The sequence below is a fragment of the Crassostrea angulata genome, chromosome 6 (assembly GCF_025612915.1).
Source record: "Crassostrea angulata isolate pt1a10 chromosome 6, ASM2561291v2, whole genome shotgun sequence".
Lineage (NCBI taxonomy): Eukaryota > Metazoa > Mollusca > Bivalvia > Ostreida > Ostreidae > Magallana > Magallana angulata.
The window spans coordinates 27,087,578-27,114,224 of NC_069116.1; the positions used below are offsets into that span (position 1 = coordinate 27,087,578).

The following is a 26,647-nucleotide window of genomic DNA, read 5'->3' on the forward strand; positions in this document are numbered from 1 at the left end:
ATTTGCACTAATTTATAAAATCATTATCTTGAGGCCCACTCCTTGTCGTTACATCATTAATGGATGGAAACGACTTGCATTTAAAATAAATTTTGAGTTTTTAATTTACTTGATGATTCATGAACTATGAACGATTACCCTTTTATGAATGAACAGTCGAACTCGCAATGGGTGTGTGTAAAGGAGGGGCAGACCTATCATAAATCTTAAAAAGCAAAATACCTCACAAAAACCATCACCGATTGTGTTGGTGGGTACTGGGTAGGTGAATAAGTCCTAACATAAAATTCTTGACATTATTATCAATACTTTAAGTATCCCTTGAAGTTTTTAACGCTGTCCATGAGAATGGGGGAAAGACGGTCATTTTATTTATGACGTAAATTATAAAACAATTAAGTTGAATAGTACAATGCATGTAAATTTGTAATTACAAGAAATGATCTCATGAATAACTACAACATAATTACATGTATCTAGTTATTACAAAAAAATGATTTTTCAATGTATGACATCTGTTATTACGACATTACTATCTCTTATTACGAGATAAGATCAATTATAAAAGGAAAGGGGTTGCTTTGATTGAAACAACACTACATTTTTACTTGCAATCACATTGTTATAGCCTAATAGAGTAGTTAGAGCAAAGACATCAACTTAAATCATACATGTATTTAATCGAGTAAATATACTTGTACATGTTACCTTACAGGGTACAAAGTCAGAGATGGTGTTAAGAATACACATTTTAAAATTTTCATTCTAAATCACATAAATTCAAATAATTTGCTAATAATTTAGGGATGGGTAGCTTATATATACTTCTAGGGTTACAAGTGTGATTGTTCTGTAAAATGTTGCGAATACTAAGTCTGCAGAGAACTTTCAGGTCTTTGGGTTGATACAACCAATCATTTATAATTTTACAAACATCTTTAACAGTCCTGTCAGTTTCCCTCTCAGATTTTCGACTCTGACACATGTCCATCATCTCACTGTCATTAAACACCTCATATCCACCGTTTAAAAGAATGTTAACACACCTCAGCAGACTCGACTGTGTTTTTTGACTCTGCTCCGGCGACCCCCGCTCATCATCTGGAGTAAGCTCATCAAAATCTAACATCAGTCTCAGAGGAGAATAGTCCGAGTAAGAAATCGGCTTTGCACATCCTCCATATCTGACTAATGATAAGACAGCGTCACTGTAATTGTACAGCATTGCAATCTGTAGAGGCAACATGGACGAATCGTTCTTGATGTTGTAGTCGGCACCGTTCTCTAGGAGAATGTCTATCACCTCTGAATCATAAAACTGGGAGTGCAGCGCAAAATCCAGACTGCAGGACTTGGAATTAAAGTTCATACTGCCTCCTTCCTCCTCATTCTCAAACATCTGTCCAGAAAATTTGTTTAAATCTGCACCTTATACATAGAACAAAAAATTATTCATTAAAAAATCAAAAGATACACTGACAGAAACATTTATATGTACGTACTAACTGGTATTTAAAAGATCTGTATGAATTACTTAAACAATAAAATGCTTTCTTCTGTGATTCAAGCAGGATATGAATGTGGCGACATTGCAGAAAAAAAGATAACCCGCTTTAGCAGGTTATGCAAATTTTTTTTGGTAATGATTGCTACCTTTATAACCCGCATATAAATCATCAAAGAAAGCATCTGATTGATAATATTCAAGTTTTTCTTTTAAGAAATTGATAAATTGATCGTAAAAAGTAGTAAAATTAACAAAATTTCTGATTCATCAGTATATTTGCTGAAAGAAACAGCTAAATCGTCTTCCACGGGAATTTGAGTCTGACATCATTATGATTATTTCATGCAGTCCGTGATTTCTCTCAATTTACGACTAATCGTTAAATTGGGTGTGTAGATTTCAGTCCTGTTAGTTTCTACAGAGCTAAGAATTATAATTAATTTCCACAAGAAATAAAGGGAATAATACTTGGTGAATGTAAATATCTATTAAGCTATGCATCTGTCTGCATGTGATAGTGTGATTAATATCACTAGAGAACAAGAGGCCTATAGGCTGTAACAGTCACCTGAATGATATGTTTGCCCAATATAAAATATTACATCTATCAGTACATGGGTGGCTATTAGCACGTAAACATTAAGTTATTTCTTGATTGCAACATATATTGAGCATGATCACCTAACAGAATTTCTTTGCTTACAGCACTGTCACCAAACTTAAACAAGAGGCCCATGGGCCACATCGCTCACCTGAGGAACAATAGTTATGATAAAATCAGCTCAATGGAGTCATAATACAAACTATCTGGACAATGTACAATAATACATGTAGATCCTGTAAAAATAAAATCCATTTTCCCCTGGATATTCTTATGTTTACAATAAAATGCTTTCTTCTGTGATTCAAGCAGGATATGAATGTGGCGACATTGCAGAAAAAAAGATAACCCGCTTTAGCAGGTTATGCAAATTTTTTTTGGTAATGATTGCTACCTTTATAACCCGCATATAAATCATCAAAGAAAGCATCTGATTGATAATATTCAAGTTTTTCTTTTAAGAAATTGATAAATTGATCGTAAAAAGTAGTAAAATTAACAAAATTTCTGATTCATCAGTATATTTGCTGAAAGAAACAGCCAAATCGTCTTCCACGGGAATTTGAGTCTGACATCATTATGATTATTTCATGCAGTCCGTGATTTCTCTCAATTTACGACTAATCGTTAAATTGGGTGTGTAGATTTCAGTCCTGTTAGTTTCTACAGAGCTAAGAATTATAATTAATTTCCACAAGAAATAAAGGGAATAATACTTGGTGAATGTAAATATCTATTAAGCTATGCATCTGTCTGCATGTGATAGTGTGATTAATATCACTAGAGAACAAGAGGCCTATAGGCTGTAACAGTCACCTGAATGATATGTTTGCCCAATATAAAATATTACATCTATCAGTACATGGGTGGCTATTAGCACGTAAACATTAAGTTATTTCTTGATTGCAACATATATTGAGCATGATCACCTAACAGAATTTCTTTGCTTACAGCACTGTCACCAAACTTAAACAAGAGGCCCATGGGCCACATCGCTCACCTGAGGAACAATAGTTATGATAAAATCAGCTCAATGGAGTCATAATACAAACTATCTGGACAATGTACAATAATACATGTAGATCCTGTATAAATAAAATCCATTTTCCCCTGGATATTCTTATGTTTATAATCATTAGTCCCTTTTCTAACAGGATGATTTTTATAGTCAAATCATATGTTGAGTATTGCAGTTCTCAAAAAGATCCCTAACAATAGTTTATATATGGGATAAAAACGTACATCAAACTCTGAACCTTCTCGTGAGGCCAAAGAATTGTCCTGGGGCCAAAGTCTTAACAATTATAAAGAATCATCTGGCTGATTAGTTTCTGAGAAGATTTTTAAAGATTTACCCTATATCTTTTGTTAAACTTTGACCCCCCCCCCCCCCCATTGTGGCCCACCCTACCCTGGGGATCATTATTTTCACAACTCTGAATCTACACTACCTGAGGATGCTTTCACTCAAGTCTCAGCTTTCCTGGCTGATTAGTTTCTGAGAAGAAGATTTTTAAAGATTTACTCTGTTTATTCCTATGTAAAACATCGACCTCCCATTGTGGCCCAAACCTACCCCCAGGGGTCATGATTTTCACAAATTTGAATCTACACTACCTGAGGATGCTTCCACACAAGTTTCAGTTTTCCTGGCTGGTTTCTGAGAAGAAGATTTTTAAAGATTTACTCTATATAATCATATGTTAAACTTCGACCCGCCATTGTGGCCCCAACCTACCCCCAGGGGTTATTATTTTCACAACTTTGAATCTACACTACCTGAGGATGCTTCCACACAAGTTCCAGCTTTGCCGGCGGATTAGTTTCTGAGAAGAAGATTTTTAAAGATTTACTGTATATATTCCTATGTTAAACTTCGATCCCCCATTGTGGCCCCACCCTACCCTCGGGGGTCATGATTTTCACAACTTTGAATCTACACTACCTGAGGATGAATCCACACAAATGTCACCTTTCCTGGCTGATTAGTTTCTGAGAAGAAGATTTTTAAAGATTTACTTTATATATTCCTATATAAAACTTTGATCCCCATTGTGGACCCACCCTACCCCCGGGGGTCATGATTTTCACAACTTTGAATCTACACTACCTGAGGATGCTTCCACACAAGTCTCAGCTTTCCTGGCCAATTAGTTTCTGAGAAGAAGATTTTTAAAGATTTACTTTTTATATTCATAGGTTAAACTTCGACCCCCCATTGTGGCCCCAACCTACCCCCGGGGGTCATGATTATCACAACTTTGAATCTACACTACCTGGGGATGCTTCCACACAAGTTTCAGCTTTCCTGGCCGATTAGTTTCTGAGAAGAAGATTTTTAAAGATTTACTCTATATATTCATTTGTTAAACTTCGACCCCCCCCCCCCCCCATTGTGGCCCCATCCTCAGGTGAGCTAAAAAGGTTCAGTTTACCATTCAATATGTTGGTTTCTGGAAGAACAGACTTTGACAATTTTCGTAATAAATATTTACATTTTTTTTTACTTTTTTAATCTTTAGCTTTTAAGATCTGTGTACAAACATTGTGAGCAAATCTCTGTATCTTGCTTATAATTCGAAGCTTAACACTCAAATATGTTTAGTAAGTAGGAATTGTAGGGTAACAATTATACAAGAAACATGCACTACATGTATAACAAATAAAGAACACAATTTATTTTTTCGAAATGAATCATATATATACATGTATATACCTACATATTTTCGTCAGCGATATCAAACTCTATTTAAACTGAATAAACTCGAGAAAATGCCGAGCATCTCAACAAAACCTATTGCATTAATCTGCCATTACGCAAAAGATAATGCCGAATTACCGATAGAATTAATTGTACTTCAGTACCCCTACATCAGATTTTGCTTAATTTGCGCAGGTAAACTGTTAACTGTTTGATTTACCGTAGTCTCTGTTTTATTTGATACGTAAAAATCACGAAATACAGACGATAGTTCCCAGGTTACAAAGCATAAATAATGAAAACGAAACGAAAATCAGAACAAGCTAACACCAACGTCATGTGTGAAAACTGTCAACGCATTGAAATATTTAGCCTTAACTAGAGCAGAGCTCGTGGCAAAGCCACGAGTAGGTCTTCCGTTGTTGCTGCGAGTTGAAAATGTATGTGATATGGTGTCAATAAATTATAATGACTAAACTTTCAGTTCTGCTTTTGTTATAAAAATGTGTTGTGATTGAAAGCCTGTATATAAAACGTGTTTTGAAAAAGAAAGAAAATGTTTTAGGAAAACTATCTGTCGAACACAGTTTATGTAATCGTTTCAAACATTTTTTAAAAAATGGGATGTTTAATGGCGAGTTAAATTTTCAGAGGGTAGCAAGCATTGTTACATGTACTCATGATTCATGTCAGGAATTGTGTTTTTGGGGAGTTGATTTTAATCATTTCTCCTATGCAGTTACTCTAGCAAACCGAAACTGAAACTGTGTTTGCACCTAAGCACAAATCATCGCCGCTGACAAGACTTCGTTCTTGAAAATAATCGATAACTTCGATGTAATATACGCTGAAGCATTTTTTTAAAGGAAACTTATTTATAAATACCTTGGAAATAGTCAGATTTTTAATGGTACGAACAATTAGAAGTTTTTTGTAGTCGTGTGTATTCCTACGCCAGAGTTCAATATATAGTTTCGTTCAACCATCGGCTGTCTCCTTACATCTCCGGCAAGTAGAGAGTCAGTCTATATTTAGAGGTCGCATCATCAAGCTATCACGTGACCTGGTATCTCTTACTTGTCGGAGATTAACGGAGACAGCCGAGCATCTAGTTGAACGAGACTAGAGTTCATTGTTGGTTGGATCCATACAATTTTTGAAATATTTGGAATACCAAAACACAGTTTGATGAAATCAATTCTATTTCAAAATATAACACAACATGATTCATTAGAGGTTTTCTCGAAATTCTTGTCGGAAAAGTCAGAGAAATCATATTATAAAAATGTGCATAATTCAAATGCAGATTATAAACTACTTGCCAAGCAAACTAGCATATCGTTGATTTTAAAATAAATAATATTCGATATAATCAACTCCCGTCAGTACATCAGTACTTTGATTTAAAAACCGAACCCGCCTACAAAACACGTAACCTTTTCTCCTAGATAACTTCTTTATTTAAAAATATTTCTAAATTTTTTAAATCTATGTGCAAGTTTAGAACTGTTGTGTGATGACAAAATTTACAGACCCTGAAACGTACTAATACACCAAAAACGTGCGACTTAAGTGCGAGAAACGTTTCGTGTAGACCGTTTAGCGTTTCGTGTGATTGTGAAACGTTTCGTGTAAACCGTTTACTGTTTCGGGCAAAGCGTGCGAGAACCGCGTGAAACATTCATCAGATTTCATTCGGAACTCTCTGACAATTTAATTGTTTCAAAATGGCGCCCGTGTTTTACATTACTTTAAACTGTTTGTGATTGGCAAAACTCTTTTGTACATGTAGGTATTTTCATGAAAAAAAATCTACAAGAAATGATGAAGCTTTTAATAGGCATTTCCTCCAGAAAAGTTGTTACGTAGTGTTTTGACTGACTTTTGTCCAATCAGATTGTAGAAGGCGGAGTTGAGACAATACTGATCGTGACTTAATTTTAGAGAGAGAGAGAGAAAGAGAAGGTTAACTGGTTAATGGAGTAAATTATAGATGACGTAGATGAGTGAACTATCTATCAACAATAGTTATCGTATAAAGTGACAAATCACGGTCTATAGTATGTCCCAAGTTATTGCTTCCATCAATTTTTGATGATTTTTAATAAAAATACACATACCTGTGAAAGAAACACAACTGAAATTGATGAAAGGGAATATATCCAAGATTTTACTCATAAAATTTCACAGGAACGAAAACAATTTTGTTACGGATATTTATAATGGGAAATGTTTACATCTTTTCTTCATTCGAAAGTAATCGGGATACCTCGCGCAATTTTTTAACGTTATCATCCGGGCTTATTAATGGCTGATGCAATGCAAAATCCCCGTAGACTTTCAATATTGGGATGTGTATTGAAACCTGAAGCGGTAGAGGGGGCGTTTCAACACATAATCTGGATATTTTCCATATACATGTAAGTGGATGAACGTAGTTTGAGCACTAAGGTATTTACTATAATTGAAATATCAAGCAAAAAGTGGTGGAAGAAAAAACTCGGGACATAGTATAGTATATCTTATAAATTTATGAAACTTTGAAGTGTTTTGAAATTCTTTAACCAGGGAACAACGATGTCTATATATAGATCAGTAATAGGATAAGGTAATGTCAAACATCGAAGACTGTACGAATATTTAAGAAACTGTTTTTATTACAAGTGTTACCGTTAATAATCAAATCAAAGTTTGACGAATCTTTCTGGAATTAAACATAGGTTGTAAATTTACTTTGTATGAAAACTTTCTTCATGGTTACTCAGTGTGAAACATTCTTTACCTTAGACGTTTTACTTTTCCACTAAGCATCCGCCTTCGTTGCCTTTCCTTTACACTACATCTAAATTCATCATGGTCATAAGTGATCATTCGTTCGCATTTCAAAATATTTAATGTCCGTATTCTCGGACTCCATGCTAGGAAATTTAGTTGGATATAAGCTACGTCATTCTTATCCATGTGCATGTTGTCGACGGCGCGCGGCCGAAGAAATTTTCACAATCGTTCTTTAAAACGCTTTAAAGTTATACAATATAGGATATTCATGTAATTTTTATATACAGACTTTAATTAATTTGTTTGCAAGTTTATAACTAATGATTATTCCTTTATCGGCACCACTTATAATTTACTCAATTCACTCTCTCTCTCTCTCTTTTCTTTCTCTCATTCAAGTCACGAGCGGCAATGTCTTAACTCCGCCCAGCTACGATCTGATTGGACAAAGGTCAGTCAAAACATTAGGTATAAACTTTTCTGGAGTAAAACCCTATAAACGCTTCAACGTACTTCGCTGTAACTTAAACGGTCATGTTTTGATTAGCATATATTTTTTTTTATTTATTTACACTGATAACTCTTACTGAGACCATTCGACTTTGTACAAGCAGCACACATAACCTCGGACATCGGGTGTCTCCTGCACCTGGCTGAACCTGTCAATCAAACTCTGTGTATTTGTTTTCATTGGATGGTCAAGCGTTTCTTTTTTTTTGTCAATAGCCAATGGAAAATTAATGACTTCAAGGTAATCGGAATCAGTATTTGATGAAGCATACAATTTAAATTACAAAAATTTTATTAATTATCTGAAAATTATTTAAACCTATGTTAACGGAAAACAAAGAGTCTTAGAAGTAATTAACACACAGGGATTTGCCTACAATGTACACAGTCATGCAATTACTAGTTATTATTATGGGAATCTTTACGCATGTTATTTAATTCGAACAGATTATAATAATCTATACACTGTACGCCGTTTAACATGTACGAAGCGCCGGTAATATATACGAATATTGAGTCAAAAAATTAAATCATTTTTATTTCTTGTTCTTTTCAATACAATGTGAAATTACTTTCAGAAAAAAATTCCGAAATACTAATTACAACTTTCTTTTTTGTGTAATCATTTGATTTTTTTCTGAGGTACATGTATATATATGTACAGAACATACTTATTTACGAATGATACGACATAGGAAAAAATAATCGGTTGTTTGTAGAACATTTTAATCTTACGATTGTGACTAATTTAATTTTAAATATTTTTCAACATTATCAATGTAAATAATATCAGGTGTATTTACTGTTTGTGTTTTTACATCGTAATCTCTGAAACCATGTTAGCAGAAAAATCAAATCCCACCGAATACTGAAAAACCGATTTCAGTTTGCAATCATACGGATTTTATTTTTGGTATTGACTATTGAGTTACGGTAACTTTTTCTGGATGATTTTATCATTTATTATTTTATGTAAAAGCACAATTTCAACTGTTACTCAATTATATAACAATTGATGACCTGGGGCTATATATGTTCAGAGCTGTGTGCGCTGAAGCGACACAAGATTCTCGGTCGCACGTGGCGATTGAATTTACACAGACTGACCGAAAAAACAAACGGGTGGGAAGGTGAAACAATATGTTACACATGAAAAGAAGCCACCAAAAATTATTTTCGATAGATCTTGACAATTAAAAAAATCCAGCGCGAGCTCCTGTCAGCGGAACGGGAGGGGGGGGGGGGGGGGGCAGCAATGAGTTCGCTTCTACAAAGAAACGAACGACCATGTAGAAAAACTACAGAAGTGATTAATATGTGACCGATAGAATCTAATCTAAAGTTGTTTAAAATTCATGTGAAAATTTTTAAAAAAAGATAATTGAATGCCTCAATTCAGGACATTTTTTTTATCGTGCTAGCACCTACCGCAATCATGTTACATAGAACTTTGATTATAATTTGATTTTTAAACTACCTTGTACGCTATCTATAAATCAATGCTTAATCAACAGTACAAGTTTAATGAATTTATCTTTTCATCTTAAACGAATATACTAGTTGAAAACATAATAAAATATAGTTGTGTCCGTGCAAAATATGAAACATGAACGCGTGATAAGGTACATGTAGAAGAACACGAACCGACCGCGGATTACTTGTCCACTCGCGCCGGTTCTCCTCAGCCATGTGCGAGGGATGATTACCATTTAAAGCTTTACTATTTGTGTGTGTGTGTGTGGGGGGGGGGGGGTGGTGATTTAAAACATTATTTGTACAGTTTTTAAAATATTTTACATAAACAAACTAACCATTAATTTATGTCTGACGATGTTTTCGATTTGGAGTTATATCGCTTATTGATATTCATTTACACTCAAATGCTCAATTGAATAAATACAAGATGGAGTTCCCGTTTTTACGGCTATATTAACTCAAACACGTTCATATGCATGTAAGTTTGCGTCGCGGTGTGAAAATCTTGTCTATTAGATAACCGCTTAATTACCGCTAGGTAGTGCAGCCGTGGCTGATCTCATCGGCCGTGGGCGAAGGATATATTACGTATAGGTACACGTACAACGCACAGACAGGCACAGCTCAGAACCCAGGAAGATTTGAAAAGTTTGCAGTATAATGACCATACATTACTCTATCAAATAGAAGTTATTTGTTTTAAACTTAAAACCCACAATTGATCGGTGTCTATATTGCTTTAGATTGAGAATGACATTGCCTTTATTAATTAACTGAATGATTTCTTAATTGACACCCAATCGTTTAATCCATAACAAATTATGTGTATTCAAAACGAAACCAATTCTTGAGTTCGCGGCTAAATAAACTCATACATGTATATGAGAGACACGGCTCTCGTGTATTAGATAACCGCTGACCGCTAGGTAGTCCAGCCGCGAGCATGGTGACCGATTTTCTCGGCCGCGGGCGAGGGAGAACTTACGTAATGGTACACATACACACAGCTCTGATTCAAGGTAGATTTTAAATGCATGGAGTTAATAAATAAAATGTAATGCATAGTTTTTTAATTCCATATTTTGTGGTTTACTAGAAAAGAAAAAGAATGTTTTGTTTTCCAATTGCCGTTTTTAATGATTGTGCACTATAAGAACTTAACAACAATGACTTAAACTCCTAAAAAAAAGCATGTACTCCAACAAACAAAAATATTCTTATAAACTAGAGCAGAGCTCGTGGCAAAGCCCCGAGTAGGTCTTCCGTTGTTGCTGCGAGTTGAAAATATATGTTATATGGTGTCAAACGATTATAATGACTATACTTTCATTTCTGCTTTGGTTATAAAAACGTGTTGTGATTGAAAGCCTGTATATAAAACGTGTTTTGAACAAAGAAAGGAAGAAAATATTTTAGGAAAACTATTTGTCGAGCAGAGTTTATGTAATCGTTTCAAACATTCTTTAAAAAATGAAATATTTAATGGCGAGTTAAATTTTCAAAGGGTAGCAAGCATTGTTATAAAAAGTATGTACTCGTGATTCATGTCAGGAAGTGTATTTCTTTTTTAAACCAAACCCGCCTACAAAACACGTAAACTTTTCTCAAAGATAACTTCTATATTAAAATATTTCTAAATTTTTGTGTGCAAGTTTAAAATTGCGTGCTGACAAAATTTACAGACCCTAAAACATTCATGTTAAATACTGAAATCTGATTGGTTAAGACGCAGTTAATAATATTTACTATTACCCTCAGCGTTAGCAACGCACTTGGCAACGGGTAACATTACAAAATATTACATGCGCGAAAATTATGCGCGTACGGTTCGCTGTAGAATTCACGTTATTCCTATATAAAAGCAGTAAAATTTTCTTAAAAATTTTAAAAAAGACATTCAGTATAACAAAATAAATAGTGCCTGTTTGGGAGGATAACAGTTGAAATTGACACCCCGAGAAAACCATTGTCATCCTCCGCTTCGCGTCGGTTGACAATGGTTTTCTCGGGGTGTCAATTTCAACTGTTACCCTCCCAAACAGGCACTATTTATATACTACTACACCAAAAAAGCGTGCGGCCTACGTGCGAGAAACGTTTCGTGTAAACCTTTTAGAGTTTCATGTAAACCGTTTAGCGTTTCGGGCAAAGCGTGCGAGAACCGTGTGAAATGTTCATCAGATTTCATTCGGAACTCTCTGACAAGTTAATTGTTTCAAAATGGCGCCCGTGTTTTACATTACTTTAACAAAATTGAACGAATTTTTAACAAACAAAAGAAAGGTATATGTATTAAAAGACGACTAGTTACAGAGTAAATGTATATTTAACGTTTTCATGCGATGTTTCAGTACTGAAACAATATTAAAATTCGCTATACATAAAAAATATTAAATACAGTTAGTGAAACATGATTTCTATTGGAACAAACCTAAATCAACTTTAACTTGCACGATCATGTTTTGATAGGCATGTATTTTTATTATTTATTTACATCGATAACTCCTACTGATAACTCTTACTGAGACCATTCGGCTGTGTACAAACAGCACACATAACCTCGGACATCGGGTGAGACCTGCACCTGGCTGAACCTGTCAATCAAACTCTGTGTATTTGTTTTCATTGGATGGTCAGGCGTCTCTCTTTTGTCAAAAGCCAACGGAAAATTAATGACTTCAAGGTAATCGGAATCAGTATTTGATGAAGAATTTGATGAAGCACACAATTTAAATGATAGAAAATTTATTAATTATTTGAACAAAATTAAATGTAAACATAGAGAGGAAATTAAAAAAAATTAATTATTATGGGAATCTATACGCATGGTACTCAATTAAAATAGATTATATTATGATTTTATTAATTTACGTAGTAAAATCACCCTTCCAACTGTTACTCAATTACATAACAATTGATGACCTGGGGGTATATATGTTCTGAGCTGTGTGCGCTGAAGCGGCACAAAATTCTCGATCGCATGCGGCAATTGAATTAACACAGACTGGCCGAATAAACAAAGGGGTGGGAAAGTGAAACAAAATGTCACACATAAGAAGAATCCACCAAAAATGATTTTCGACAGATCTTGTTATCTTTTCTCCAATTAAAAAAAATCCAGCGCGAGCACCTGTCAGCGGGGCGGGAGGTAAGGGGGGGGGGGGGGGGGCAGCAATGAGTTCGCTTCCACAATGAAACTACAGAAGTGATTAATATGTGACCGATAGAATCTAATCTAAAGTTGTTTAAACTCATGTGAATATTTTTTAAAATAATAATCGAATGCCTCAATTCAGGGCATTCCTTTATCGTGCTAACCCCTACCGCAAACATGGAACTTTGATTATAATTTGATTTCATGTTTAAACTACCTTGTACGCTGTCGTATAAATCAATGCTAAATCAACTGTACAAGTAAAATCAATTTATATTTTCGTCTTATACCAATATAATAGTTGAAAACATAATAAAATATAGTTGTGTCCCTGCAAAATATGAAACATAAACGCGTCATAAGGTACATGTAGAAGAATACGAACCGACGGCGGATCACTTATCCACTCGCGCCGGATCTCCTCAGCCATGTGCGAGGGATGATCATCATTTAAAGGTTTAATATTTGAAGGGGACGTGTTGATTTAAAACATTAATTGTACAGTTTTTAAAGTACTTTAATTACCTGAACAAACGAACCATTAGTTTATGTCTACGATTTTTCCGATTTGGAGTAATATCGTTCATTAATATTCATTTACACTCAAATATTTAATTAAATATATATACAAGTAGGACAAACTTTTATAACTTAAAATTAAAATAGTTCTTGTATATACGGCTATATTAACTCAAATACGTTCATATGCATGTAAGAGTAAGTCGCGGTGTGCGAATCTTGTGTATTAAATAACCGCTTACCGCTAGGTAATGCAGCCGTGGCTGATCTCCTCGGCCGTGGACGAAGAATAGATTACGTAAAGGTACAACGCACAGAAACGCACAGCTCAGAACCAAGGAAGATTTGAAAAGTTTGCAGTATAATGACCTTACTCTATCAAATAGAAGTTATATATTTTAAACTTAAACCCCACAATTGATCTATGTCTTTTATTGCTTTAGATAATGACATTGCTTTTATTAATTAAATGAACTATTTCTTACTTGACATCCACTCGTTTAATCCACAAAAGATTTTGTGTAATCAAAACTAAAACAATTCTTGAGTTCGCGGCTAAATAAACTCATATATGAGAGACGCAACTCTCGTGTATTAGATAACCGCTGACCGCTAGGTAGTCCAGCCGCGAGCATGGTAACCGATTTTCTCGGCCGCGGGCAAGGGAGAGCTTACGTAATGGTACACACACACATGCAGCTCTGATTCAAGGTAGATTTTAAATGCATGGAGTTAATAACTAAAATGTAATGCGCAGATTTTTTAATTCCAAATTTTGTGGTTTACTAGAAAAGAAAAAGAATGTTTTGTTTTCCAATTGCCGTTTTTAATGATTGTGCACTATAAGAACTTAACAACAATGACTTTAACTCCTAAAGGAAAAGCTTATACTCCAACAACAACAAAAATTCTTATGAATTAATGCCTCCTGTATAAACCAGCATACTTTCTGCGGCAACTTTATGCCAGTTGTACGCACAAAGACTTTCGTTAACTTGTCAAATGAAAACAGGTACATGTCAACATGTAAAGCTTTTTACACTCATACTACACAAATCACTTACAAAATAACATTGTTACGACCTTTATGAGATCCCAACAAGCAACTTTTCCAGCGACAGCCATATCAAAATCTTAACCGTTTTTGAGTTATTAAGCAAAAACTTTTAGAGGCTATTGGTCCTTAATTTAAGGGGCCAGCCCTTTTTTATTGGTGTTAAATGAAAGCCCTTGATATTCTGCACAACTTTTATTCTACATGTCTTTACAAAATATTTTTTGTTAAAAAGATATAAAGGAAAATATGTCTAAATTTTTGCACTTTTTGGAATCCTGTTTTTTGACCCCCTACCTTTTCCTAAATAAAAAACATAATCTAAAAACAAAAACTAATGTGCACCACTACAATGTCTCTGCTATTCAAATTCGTTGGATTCCCATTCCCTGCTATCATAGTCTCGGAGCCTTTGTCTGGAAACCAAAGGCCCTAAAAAAATTTAAAAGGGGAATAACTCGTTACCGGAAAGGGAATTCTAACTTTAATGAATTGATGAAGATAGTGTTTTGTAAAGTCCATTAGCCCTGAAAATTTGAGCAAAAACCGTTCAGAAATGAGCACGATATGAAGCCTCAAAGTTCGCGTCTAGGAAGAAAAAAAAAAAAAAAAGAAAAATAAGAATAATCTTAACCAGCACAATAATAGAAAGGTCTTCCGTTGGAAACGGAAGACCTTAATTATTGCCTTCTGTATAAACCAGCATACTTTCTGCGGCAACTTTATGCCAGTTGTACGCACAAAGACTTTCGTTTACTTGTCAAATGAAACCAGGTACATGTCAACATGTAAAGCTTTTTACACTCATACTACACAAATCACTTACAAAAAAATATTGTTACGACCTTTATGAGATCCCAACAAGCAACTTTTTCAGCGACAGCCATATCAAAATCCTAACCGTTTTTGAGTTATTAAGCAAAAACTTTTAGGGGCTATTGGCCCTTAATTTAAGGGACCATCCCTTTTTTATTGGTGTCAAATGAAAGCCCTTGATATTCTGCACAACTTTTATTCTACATGTTTTAACAAATTATTTTTCGTTTAAAAGATATAAAGGAAAATATGTCTAAATTTTTGCAATTTTTTGAATCCTGTTTTTTGACCCCCTACCTTTTTCTAAATAAGGAACGTAATCGTAAAACAAAAACCTATGTGCACCACTACAATGTCTCTGCTATTCAAATTCGTTGGATTCCCATTCCCTGCTATCATAGTCTCGGAGCCTTTGTCTGGAAACAAAAGGCCCTAAAAAAATTTAAAAGGGGAATAACTCTTTAACGAAAAGGGAATTCTAAATTTTATGAATTGCTTAAGATAGTGTTTTGTAAAGTACACTAGCCCTGAAAATTTGAGCAAAAACCGTTCAGAAATGAGCAAGATATGAAGCCTCAAAGTTCGCGTCTAGGAAACAAAAAAAAAAAAAAAAGAAAAATAAGAAAAATCTTAACCCGCACAATAATAGCGAGCGCAGCTCGCCGGCGCGCAGCGCCGGCTAGCGAAGCGAGCTCTAAGAACCAGTGTGCGCGGGAAAAAGAACGAGCTAAACCTACAGTTCATCAAACAAAATTTTTTGTCTACGTCCCATAATGCTCTCTAATGTTTTCACCCGTGGTGCTATGCCAAAAATGGCCGACTTTCAACTCGTAATTTACGGTGACTTAAAGTTTGAAGACACGTTTTGAGTACCGCATATGCTTTGGCGAGACTCAAAAGATTTGTTACATGCTTCCATACCTTCGTATTGAGTCGAGAAACGTAAACAAAGACGAACAAAGTCATGGATGACGTCACAGTGCACTCGCGCTATATTTCCCGCGAAAAATTTAGAGGTGGATCAAACATCTGTAATGAGTGTACTGGCTATTTCAATATAGTCTGCGATACCTGCCTCATTGACATATGATTTGTTTTTAATCTTTTTTTAATATAGAGATTTTATATATATATAAACTAACAAGGGCCATACTTTACTGTCATGTCGATCCATTTTTAAAGTAATTGTGCATGCATGTACCGTGCAGTAGGCAGGTAAGTATATGAATAGGAAGGAAATAAACAATAGGACATTTTGAACTAAATAAAAAGGAATAAAATGAAAAAATAAACAGTTAAAAAATTATGTAGATATTGCATATAGTCATACCATTAAATAAAAGTGGGAAATTACACACCTACAAACAGGTACCGGGCTCTCTCTCTCTCTCTCTCTCTCTCTCTCTCTCTCTGGGTAGGGGGTTGCGCTGTATATATCATAACCATTAAAATTAGTACATTTGGCATACTTATTGTAGAGCAATACTCTCTCAAAAATTCTTTGACGTTCGTTGATACCTAAATAAAACTATAAGTTGACAATGATGCAAGGTACAGTATGTGTAATTCTTGCTGCACTCGCCAGAACGGTAGCACCGTAAAACATATTAGAAAGGTCTTCCGTTTCCAACGGAAGACCTTAATTACTTCACAAAATCGGCACCAATATATTTTGCATGTTTCAAAAATTTCCCTTCATACGCGAACGGTTGCATAGCAAGTAAATTCATCATAGTCAGATCGACCCTTTTTCGTATAATGTCATGGCTGCTTTAAACAAAGAACCTCGTTTTAGAAGTATGGAATACGAGTCTTGGTAAAATGGGTATGCAAACCCGGGCCGTGGCAAAATAAAAGCCGGGGCAGATCGGCAATCGTCAATTCCAAATACGCATTATTTTGCAGCAATATTTACAGCGAATACAAATATACTGGTCCATCAAATATCCTGAAATTTTAATGAGATTGGCAGATTAATACCTGCCAATCTTTTGTTTTGCTCAGACCAAGTCTTGCCTACCCATTTTACCGTAGGTAATTCTTACCGTATGCCGAGCCCGAAGCTATTAAACTGATTAAAACACGCATTTCCTTTATTATTATTTTCGTAATAACTCAGATTTGAATCAGAATTAGCACTTAATTTTTGCAATTTATATTTTCCTTCCCATAAGGATAATTTATGCTAAACTACGTTGAATTGAACTAATTAGTTCTTGAGAAGAAGATTTTTAAAAATGCAACCCCCTTTTTCTACAGTTTCAAGGTTTTCTCCGCTTTGAATACAGATCGGACTTTTATTTCTGCAATTTATATTCGCCCACCCATAAGGATGCTTTGTGCCAAATTTGGTTGAAATTGAATAAGCGGTTTTAGAGAAGAAGTTCAAAATGTAAAAAGTTTACAGACGGACAGACGGACGGACGGACGACGGACAAAATGTGATCAGAATAGCTAACTTGAGCTTTCAGCTCAGGTGAGCTAAAAAGTGGATAACTTGCATACATGTATACCATGTGTCACCACGCTTCCTTGATCACTTCATATAATAGATTAAATAATATCAACTTTTAAAAAACACTCATTTGCTTCTAATTATGACTGATTAACGAATTTGCTTTGTCTAATAGAGTTTCATCAGGTTGGGACCATGATGCAATCTGTTTTAGTGAAATCCTGTGTTTATAAAGATTATAGACTGCAAACTTAATCAAAATTTGTCAATTTTTAAACCTACTTGAATCACCCTGTCTCTATTTTATGTGCATAGCAAGTGACAGCACATTACAAAACTTAAATTATATGTTTAGATTGGAACCATGTTGACTCTCTGTGTATGTCAGGTACCCATGGTAAGGGCATGAAACAAGTGTATTTATACCTGCAGATATCAGACGCCGTAGCAGTTCCTTGTTACAGCTTTTACTGACGGCATAATACAATGGAGTCACCATTCTCTTCCGCGATGGATTAGAATACTCATATCCTACAGCATTCACATCTGCTCCTGAATAGAAGGCATTCAATGAAAAAATGTTGCTCATTTCACACATTGTAAGGAAGTTCAGGCTGGGTCATCTGATTGTTTTAAGCATTTTATTACTGTAATATCCTTTGTGTTTATTACATGTATTTATTGATTTCTTCATCAAGTTTTATAACTTCGTAATTAAATATGTTCCAACATTTACTTTTGTTAAGTTTAAATTAGCGCACTTTCAAACATTTAAAAAAAAAATATTTTGTCACTTTTAGTATAGCGACGAGATTACACCCATGAAATATTTGTTGTTGTGACAGTGCTTGCAATTGTATGGTAGGTATATATGGCACACCAAATTCACAAAACTGAGCTAAACATAGTTTCACAGTCGATAAACTAGGTTTATCGACTGTTAACTATAGTTTATGGATCATAAACTATAGTTACCGACGTTAATCTATATTTCACATCTGTAAACTATAGTTAATGCGATAATCTATGTTTACCATCTGTAAACTATAGTTAACACTGAAAACAATCATTTATGGTTGTTAAACATAGTTTATCTGATAAATAGGGTTTTATGATCAGTAAACTATGGTTTACAAATCTAAAGCATGCCAAATTCACATAAATTAGCAAAAAATAGTTTCACAGTCGATAAACTAGGTTATCGGCTGTTAATTATAGTTTACGGGTCCTAAACTATAGTTACCTACATTAATCTATATTTTACATTTGTACACTATAGTTTACGAATGCAAATCTATGTTTTTCTGTCTGGAAATACACGTTAACAATAGATTTTACTGATAAATATAGATTCACATCTGTAAACCATAGTTTACATTCGTAAACTTTAGTTTAGAGTTGATAAATATAGTTTCACGATTGTGAATAATACAATTTGCATTCGTGAACTATAGTTTATAATTGTTAATCATAGTTTCACAATGGTGAAACTATATTTATCAGATAAACTATGTTTAACAATCGCAAATGATTGTTTTCAGTGTTAACTATAGTTAACAGATGTAAAACATAGATTATAGCGTTAACTATAGTTTACAGACATGAAATATAGATTAACGTCGGTAACTATAGTTTACGATCCATAAACTATAGTTAACAGTCTAGTTTATTGACTGTGAAACTATGTTTAGCTCATTTTTTATGAATTTGTCTGATAAATGTAGTTTCACGATTTGTGAAACTATAATTAACAACTCTTAACTGTAGTTTACGATTGTAAATTATCATTAACAAAATTTTTAATGTGAATCTATATTTATCAGCAAAATCTATTGTTAATGTTTTCTACAGATAAATAAACTATGATAATCATTCGTAAACTATAGTTTACATTCATGAAATATAGTTTCACAGATGTAAACTATAGTTAACGAATCGTTAATCGTTAGTTTAGGATCCGTAAACTATAGTTAACAGCTGATAAACCTAGTTTATCGACTGTGAAACTATGTTTAGCTCATTTTTGTGAATTTGGCGTGCCATAGGTATAATGGCGAGTGCGTTGACAATATGTTCAGAGGTACAATTTGAGATGCTAACAGCTGTACTGTTTGGTATGTTAATACTGTTTTAAATTACTAACAGTAACAGGATGGGTAAAATCGACAGACCAGACAATAATACAGGATATTATGAACCTAGGCCCCCTTAATCTCTAGTCAGGTGCTCTACCAACTGAGCTATATGGCACTGGTGATCAAATCAAATTACCATAACAAAAACTAAATGAAAAATACGGTTTTTTGGAATGTAAATTTTCTAAAAATAAATGAATATGTAGTTATACCTGATGCTATCATCTTCTCTGTGACATCTTCTCTATAACAATATTTGATTGTCAACAAGAATGCTGTCATTTTATCACCTATATCATGCAGTCTGTCTTTTCTTTGATAATGAAATTTCTTTTTCATGCTTAACTGTCTATTTGATACAAGATCCAAAATCTGAAAAGAATTAATGAGACAAAAAGTTGAAAGATTCGATCATGCTTTCAAAATCAAACCCAATTGCACGATTGGCAAAAAGTCACTTACGTACAGTTATGTTTACATCATACCTTATTATGATTTTTATTTTTCAGAGCTGTTAAAAACTCCGAAGTAGTTGATGTTGTCATAGTTAACAAGTTATGAAGATAACATCAGAAACGTATCGAGTATGTCCTACTTTCGATTTTAATGCATTCGGATCTCTCTTATGTTACCCTTAAGTTATTCGAAAAGACTAGCTATTCATTTTAGACAGTGATTCAATGAAGGTATGACTGAATACATATTTGGAAAAAAGTATAAAAACGATGGCATGTAAATACGCAACTTAGGTAAACTTCTAAACATTACTGCAGTACAGAAAAACATTGCATAACAGCAGGCTGACCTACTTTCAGTTTATCAGCTAAATTGATGGCAAACGAATAGGTCAGTCATTTGATCATGGCCAGAGACGTAAATAACGTTATGTTGATAATAATAATAATGTTATTTATGTCTCTGATCATGGCTATACATTTTTCTGTGATATTTTGCTATTTTAAATATATTTACATATGTGATAAGTACTTTAAAAAAGATAATAATTAAAGAATCAACTTAACAGGCATCTATAGATCTGCATTACGTACAGTATAGTATATAACAGTGTCCAAGGTCCAATCACTAGATTTACCTACGTATCTTGAATTACCTAAATATGTTTTTTACCTACATGAAATAGGTTTATTTAGCTACTTTTATGCAATTTCGCTTTTTATGTAAAACAGACAAAACGTGGCAACTAGCTTTCAACCTGTATCTGTACTGCATGTGTAGTTTACAAAGGCAACCCATCGCAAATATAGTTTAAACATCGCTGCTTTGGAGTAGTTTTAAGCAAAACATGAATTTCCATTCCACTTTGTGTGCAATGAGGCATAGGTAATTGCATGTGCATTACTTCACATTGTGCTGAATTAATATATATTAATCAATTAATTAAAAATCCGACTGCTAATTAACCAGAGCTGTTCTTCTTTGTTATTTTATTTATAAGTAGCTATTTGTTTGTTTGTTACACATAAACAGTTATTAATAGCCTCAAAGCTTTAGAATTTTTAGTGCGATTGCGCTGAAAGCGTAAAATTTTCAAGAATTTTTTTTCATGAATTGTACGTTTTCAGATATCAGTTCAAAGTTTGAAAATTATTGCTGAGATGCTCAACTAAAGTATGACTGAGTAGCTAAATAAACTTACTCAGGTAGGTAAATAAATTTAAGCTATGTACTACAGTTGAACTTTGATATCTCGATTGCGAACACCATTATCTCGAATACAATGGATATTTCAAAGTGATTTGTTAGTCCCAACAACTTTTTTAAAAAAACTATTTTACCCTCGATATCTCGAATATTAGGATATCTCGAAGTTTTTAAACAGTTCCATCCAGTTCGAGATAATGAAGTTTGACTTTATTAGGTAATTCAAGCTACGTAGCTAAATCTAGTGATTGTACTCAATTGGAACCCCTGTCCTCAGTTCTGCCACTTGTTTCACCATTTCCTATAATAATATTACAACGTATTATACAATAGGGTATATTTTATTGCAGAAACATACCTGTTGTATTACCCAAAACCAAAACACATGCACAAAAACAAAACACAAACATACAATTTTTACAGCTGTTGAAAAAAAAAACCAAACCAATTATTTCTTATATAATTAATAAGTTGTAATACTGTGAATGATAGGCTCATTACTGCCACGCTCCTAATAGTATACATTATCTCAGTTGGTAGAGGTTGGTTTTTAACCTGAAGAGTTCAAAGTTCGAGCCTAGTTGTGGTCATTTCTCCTCTTCTTTTACAAAATTATTCTAGCTAGCTGTGTTAAGGTCTATCCTAATACATGCATGTAATATTATATTAACATTATTTACTTTAAGGGCAAACTTCATTGAAGAAAAAAGTGTCAGTGAAGGAAAAACTACAAAAAATACTTGATTTTCTCAATTTTTAAGGTATACTTGCAATATTAAATGATGTCCCTGAAGGGTAAAATATGTCTTGTGACTGGGGCCACCAGGGGTATCGGACATGGCATCGCGGTACAGCTCGGGGAGGCAGGGGCCACTGTCTACATTACAGGTAACAAAACTTTAATATATTTATTTATATTTATATAAAATATTTATATACTGTCTTCATTACAGGTAACAAAACTTTAATATATTTATTTATATTTATATAAATATGTTTATATATATATTTTACATATAGGTAGAACATTAACAGCACCAGCTGGAGATAACAGTGTGGGAGGATGTTTAACAGATACAGCAAAGGAGGTAATTACCATCCAATTGTCATGTACAGTGCAGTAAAACATGATTGTAGCGAACATGCTTATGAAGAATTGACACTTACAGCAAAGTGATTTTCATTCCGTCGAACTTGATTATATGTTGTAAACTTGACGGATATAACGAAATTCACTTAATATAATGAAGCAAAACCGCCCGTCCCTGGCACTTTGTTATAAGGGTGTTTTACTGTACATTACTATCCTATATAGATTCTAGATATATAACTGAGGTTATTTTAACAGTGAGTTGATCTGAAGAGTACATGTATTAATAGAGGAATTTCATTATGCTAAGTTGGCAGGCATGGATCAATCAATAGATCTGCATGTGCAAACACAACAACAAAAAACATGATTATAGTTTGATCACTTGGTTGCAAAAAAATAAATAGACCAAACTATATCTGAATTCGTTTATGCAGTTTAATAGATAAACATGAATTAATGTATTACATCACTCATTGTGAGCCAAAAACAAACTTATTCAAAGACATGTTTTGTTGTGATTTACATGTATGTATGAAACTATTATTATTTCATTTGGTGTGTGATAACCAATATTTATAAGATGAAAATATTCAAAATAATATACAAATATATGTACACAAACTTTTTATTTTCTAATTTCAAATTTATTGGGACATTATATTTTCACAACATGATACATGATATATTGTTCTGATTTCAGATTGAGGCACGAGGGGGGAAATGTATTCCAGTACAGTGTGACCACAGCAAGGATGAGGAAGTGGAGAAATTGTTTGAGAGAGTCAAGTCGGAACAAAACGGACAGCTTGATGTTCTTGTGAACAACGCTTACTCTGCCGTGACAGTGAGTGTATCAATTTTTTTTAATATAATTGATATATTTTGTCCATAAACATACAATATTAATTTTTGTTTTCCCTTGGACTGAAATGTCACATTTTCATTGGTTTAACCATAGCACGTGATTGCCTCATATATCTCTATATTTGTTCTGTGAGAAATAATATTAGGCAATATGGCCGTCATTGGTCGACGCTTCGCTTACTCATTTTTACTCATTATACATTTCATAGTATTTTATACATAAACTGCATGCCGTAAGTTCTTAAAGTATTTGGAGTAGTTGCCCTTTGTAATTCTTTGAAATTAGAGTAGTTGCCCTTAGAATATTGACGTCACATTGTTTTGTCTGGAGCAGAACAAAATGACAGCGTCGAAATTTGCTCAAATCTCTGCAGAGGAAAGGGAGAAAACATTTAAAATTGAAACAAAACATTGTAAGTAAACATGGGTGAAGCAAAGATTTTAAAAGAGTACTTGAAAGGTGAGAATGAAAATTTTGAAGAGTTTACATTAGTTAAATTGGACGAGATGTTAGGCATCTTGTACATGGCTTTGCATAGATCATCGCTATTTGTGAATAAATATGTCGCTTGATAGTCCTCGAGAAAACAAAACACTTATTAGGTTAGTTACTGACTCACTACGGAAATATAATGGGTTGATCAATCTCATAGAAGGCTCGGCTTCGCCTCGCCATCTATGAGATTGATCAACCCAATATATTTCCGTAGTGAGTCAGTAACTAACCTAATAAGTAATAATATATCATAGTTCACTGTAATGTAAAAACTTCATTATAGTCACAATAATGAAATACTTGTTTCAAAACAATTTCAATGTAACATTTGAGAGAGAGAGAGAGAGAGAGAGAGAGAGAGAGAGAGAGAGAGAGTAAATAAATTGATCTTAACAGATTGAGAGAAAAAACAGAAATGCAGCAAGTTATCCATTGCATGAGTTTAGGACAGACAAAACTCTATAGGGCCATTATTTATGCATAATATATAAATTATTACTATAGACCAGATGTTAAAACAAATGTAAAAAGTATAAATATATGGCATGAAAAACAGAACTTCAATATACTATGTACTTGTCAACTAATATTGGTGTACAGTCAATATTGAAGTTATTTTTACTTAATGAACAAGGGAGATAATTTGCACTTGTAATATATGAACTTTTATATCTAATTACCGGGTACCGGTACATACATTTTGACATAAACTTATGATTATAAACTTTATATGATTATAAATCAAACCTTAGTTTGATTAAACCATCCCCTTCTCGTTACACTTGTCTGATGCTTGTAAGGAGAAGGGAAAAGGTTTTAATTAATCAGACTTGCGAAACCATTGATCCCCTTTATAGGTATTCTTCTGATATTTTATTTTTACAACTCATTTCCATGAAGAGATACATAGACATTCAGATATACAGAGAGTTGACCAATTATTGGCAGACATGAACCAAAGATTTTTCTGGTTTTTTTAGGCAATTATGAAAAACATTGGAGTACCATACTGGGAGCAACCCCTCGACATGTGGGATACAGTCAATAATGTGGGGCTCAGGTATAGATTATGTTTTTTACTTAGGAAAAAACTCTATTTAGCTTCAATTAAGTATTTATGTGCATGTGTAAAAAAAGTGCCATTGCTGCAGTCTTTGCCTTTAGGCAATAACCATTAAACCAAGGCATTAAGGTCAGACGACACGTTCCTCGAGAATCTTTTTTGTATCTCCTTGTAATAAAGAGTTCCAATAAAAAATATTAATTTTATAATTACTTTAAAAATGATCAAAATTTACTTGAATTTGGTTACATGTGTACATGGTCGAGTGGTTAGAACCGTGGCCGCTCACTGTTAGAAGCGTATAGGATCTAGAGGTCGTGAGTTCAAAGCCCCGCCCCGGCGGAGATATAGTTCTAATATGGTGAATTTCACTGTGCTGTAGATGTATTTATTTTTATATCAGCAATTTAAGTGTATTATTAAAAAGATTATATTGGAAATTGCATACTCTAGTATTTTGCAGAAATGCCTGGTAAGGTACCCTAATTTTTGGCCAGAAAGCTTGTCAAAGTAGTAGTAAACCATTAACAAATTCCTGGAAAAAGTTATCTAAAATTGAGGAACGTGTCGTCTGACCTTAAATCAAGTTTAAAGTTGGTAATATTTTATATTTCTTTCATTTTATGTATGGTTTTATTCCTGTACTTTTGTGTATGAATAAATGTACTGTAAGAAATGAATTCAAATCCAGAAACCACTACCTCTGTGCCGTTCATGCTGCCAAACTAATGGTGCCTCAAAAGAAAGGACTGATCATCAACGTTTCTTCTGTCGGAGGACTGAGATACCTGTTCAATGTACCCTATGGAGTTGGAAAGGAGGCTGTAAGTATTACAGCAAAAGCATCCTTTCAAAAAGAGAATATTTTCTGGCATTGTAGAAATTATCATTAAACCATGCAAATATTTAATATAGTAAAAGTGGGTCAAGCTTTATGAAATTGATTTATATGAGATTTATATCTAGTACTTTTAGATTAGGAGGGGGAGTGTCGTCCATTACAATGAATAAGCATGGATGCACAACTATATTGTATATATTTGCATTGCTTGTAGTCATGCTATGATACATAGTTTTTTCCTGGAGGTTGAAAGGACTGATGGATAATTTGTTGGGGGGGGGGGGGGGTAATTGTTATGATCGAGGCCTTTTTTCACTTTATTAGTTACTTTACAATGTTAATTTAAAAAGTTTGAATTTCAAATTTCCTGTGGAGTTTGGGGGGGAGGGTGTGGAGGGGGAGGAGGGTCCTAATACACCTCTACACCCCTTTAGATTCATTTACCGGTATATGCTTGTTTTGAATTAAGAATATAGAATTTTTTTTATTTTAGTGTGACAGAATGGCAGCTGATTGTGGTTTGGAATTGAAGAAGCACAATGTAGCTTTTGTTAGTTTGTGGCCAGGACCAGTCAAAACAGAGCACATGCTGAATGTTACGGAGAACATTGCAGAAGACAAAAAATTTGAAACTGCAGCCGGACCTGAATCACCAGTTTGTCATTTTCTTAAAAAATTAAAAAAAAATTGTTGCCACTTTATCACTTTCTGTTTTGAGAAATGTGTAATATTTTTATATTCAAATAAGAATAGCTTGAGAAAATTTTGTTATGACACTACAAATAAGATTAGTGTTCCTCAAAATTAAACATATTTATGAATTTCATCACCTTAATTGATGAATTTCATCACCTTTGCTTGTCATCAGTTGATATCATATTGAGATTATAATATTATAAATACAGAACTTTCTTGGTCATAG

The 26,647-nt window shown here is 33.8% G+C and overlaps 2 protein-coding genes across 6 annotated transcripts in view; one reads left to right on the forward strand and one right to left on the reverse strand.

The window, feature by feature from the left end:
- LOC128187663 (serine/threonine-protein phosphatase 6 regulatory ankyrin repeat subunit C-like) lies at positions 1–20,289 on the reverse strand. 2 transcript variants are annotated; one of them, XM_052858072.1, is made up of 4 exons: positions 20,192–20,289; positions 19,919–20,078; positions 17,998–18,123; positions 1–1,428 (listed from the first exon to the last, which is right to left on the reverse strand). In XM_052858072.1, exons 1-4 carry the CDS (start codon positions 20,249–20,251, stop codon positions 761–763), a joined length of 1,014 nt encoding a protein of 337 aa, XP_052714032.1. In that variant the 5' UTR covers positions 20,252–20,289; the 3' UTR covers positions 1–760. The 2 variants fall into 2 exon arrangements, with proteins under 2 accessions (XP_052714032.1, XP_052714033.1); XM_052858073.1 differs by having other exon boundaries at positions 20,169–20,265.
- The window catches only part of LOC128187664 (dehydrogenase/reductase SDR family member 1-like), an 8,869-nt gene continuing 2,500 nt past the window's right edge, over positions 20,279–26,647 (forward strand). The window contains exons 1-7 of one of the 4 annotated variants that reach the window (XM_052858076.1): positions 20,279–20,392; positions 22,130–22,256; positions 22,389–22,456; positions 23,162–23,305; positions 24,802–24,881; positions 25,576–25,708; positions 26,219–26,380. In XM_052858076.1, the coding sequence (XP_052714036.1) occupies positions 22,148–22,256; positions 22,389–22,456; positions 23,162–23,305; positions 24,802–24,881; positions 25,576–25,708; positions 26,219–26,380 (696 nt within the window). In that variant the 5' untranslated portion in view covers positions 20,279–20,392; positions 22,130–22,147. Of the gene's footprint in view, positions 20,394–20,523; positions 20,554–22,129; positions 22,257–22,388; positions 22,457–23,161; positions 23,306–24,801; positions 24,882–25,575; positions 25,709–26,218; positions 26,381–26,647 lie in introns of those variants that run through there. The other 3 variants (XM_052858075.1, XM_052858074.1, XM_052858077.1) reach the window with 3 other exon arrangements.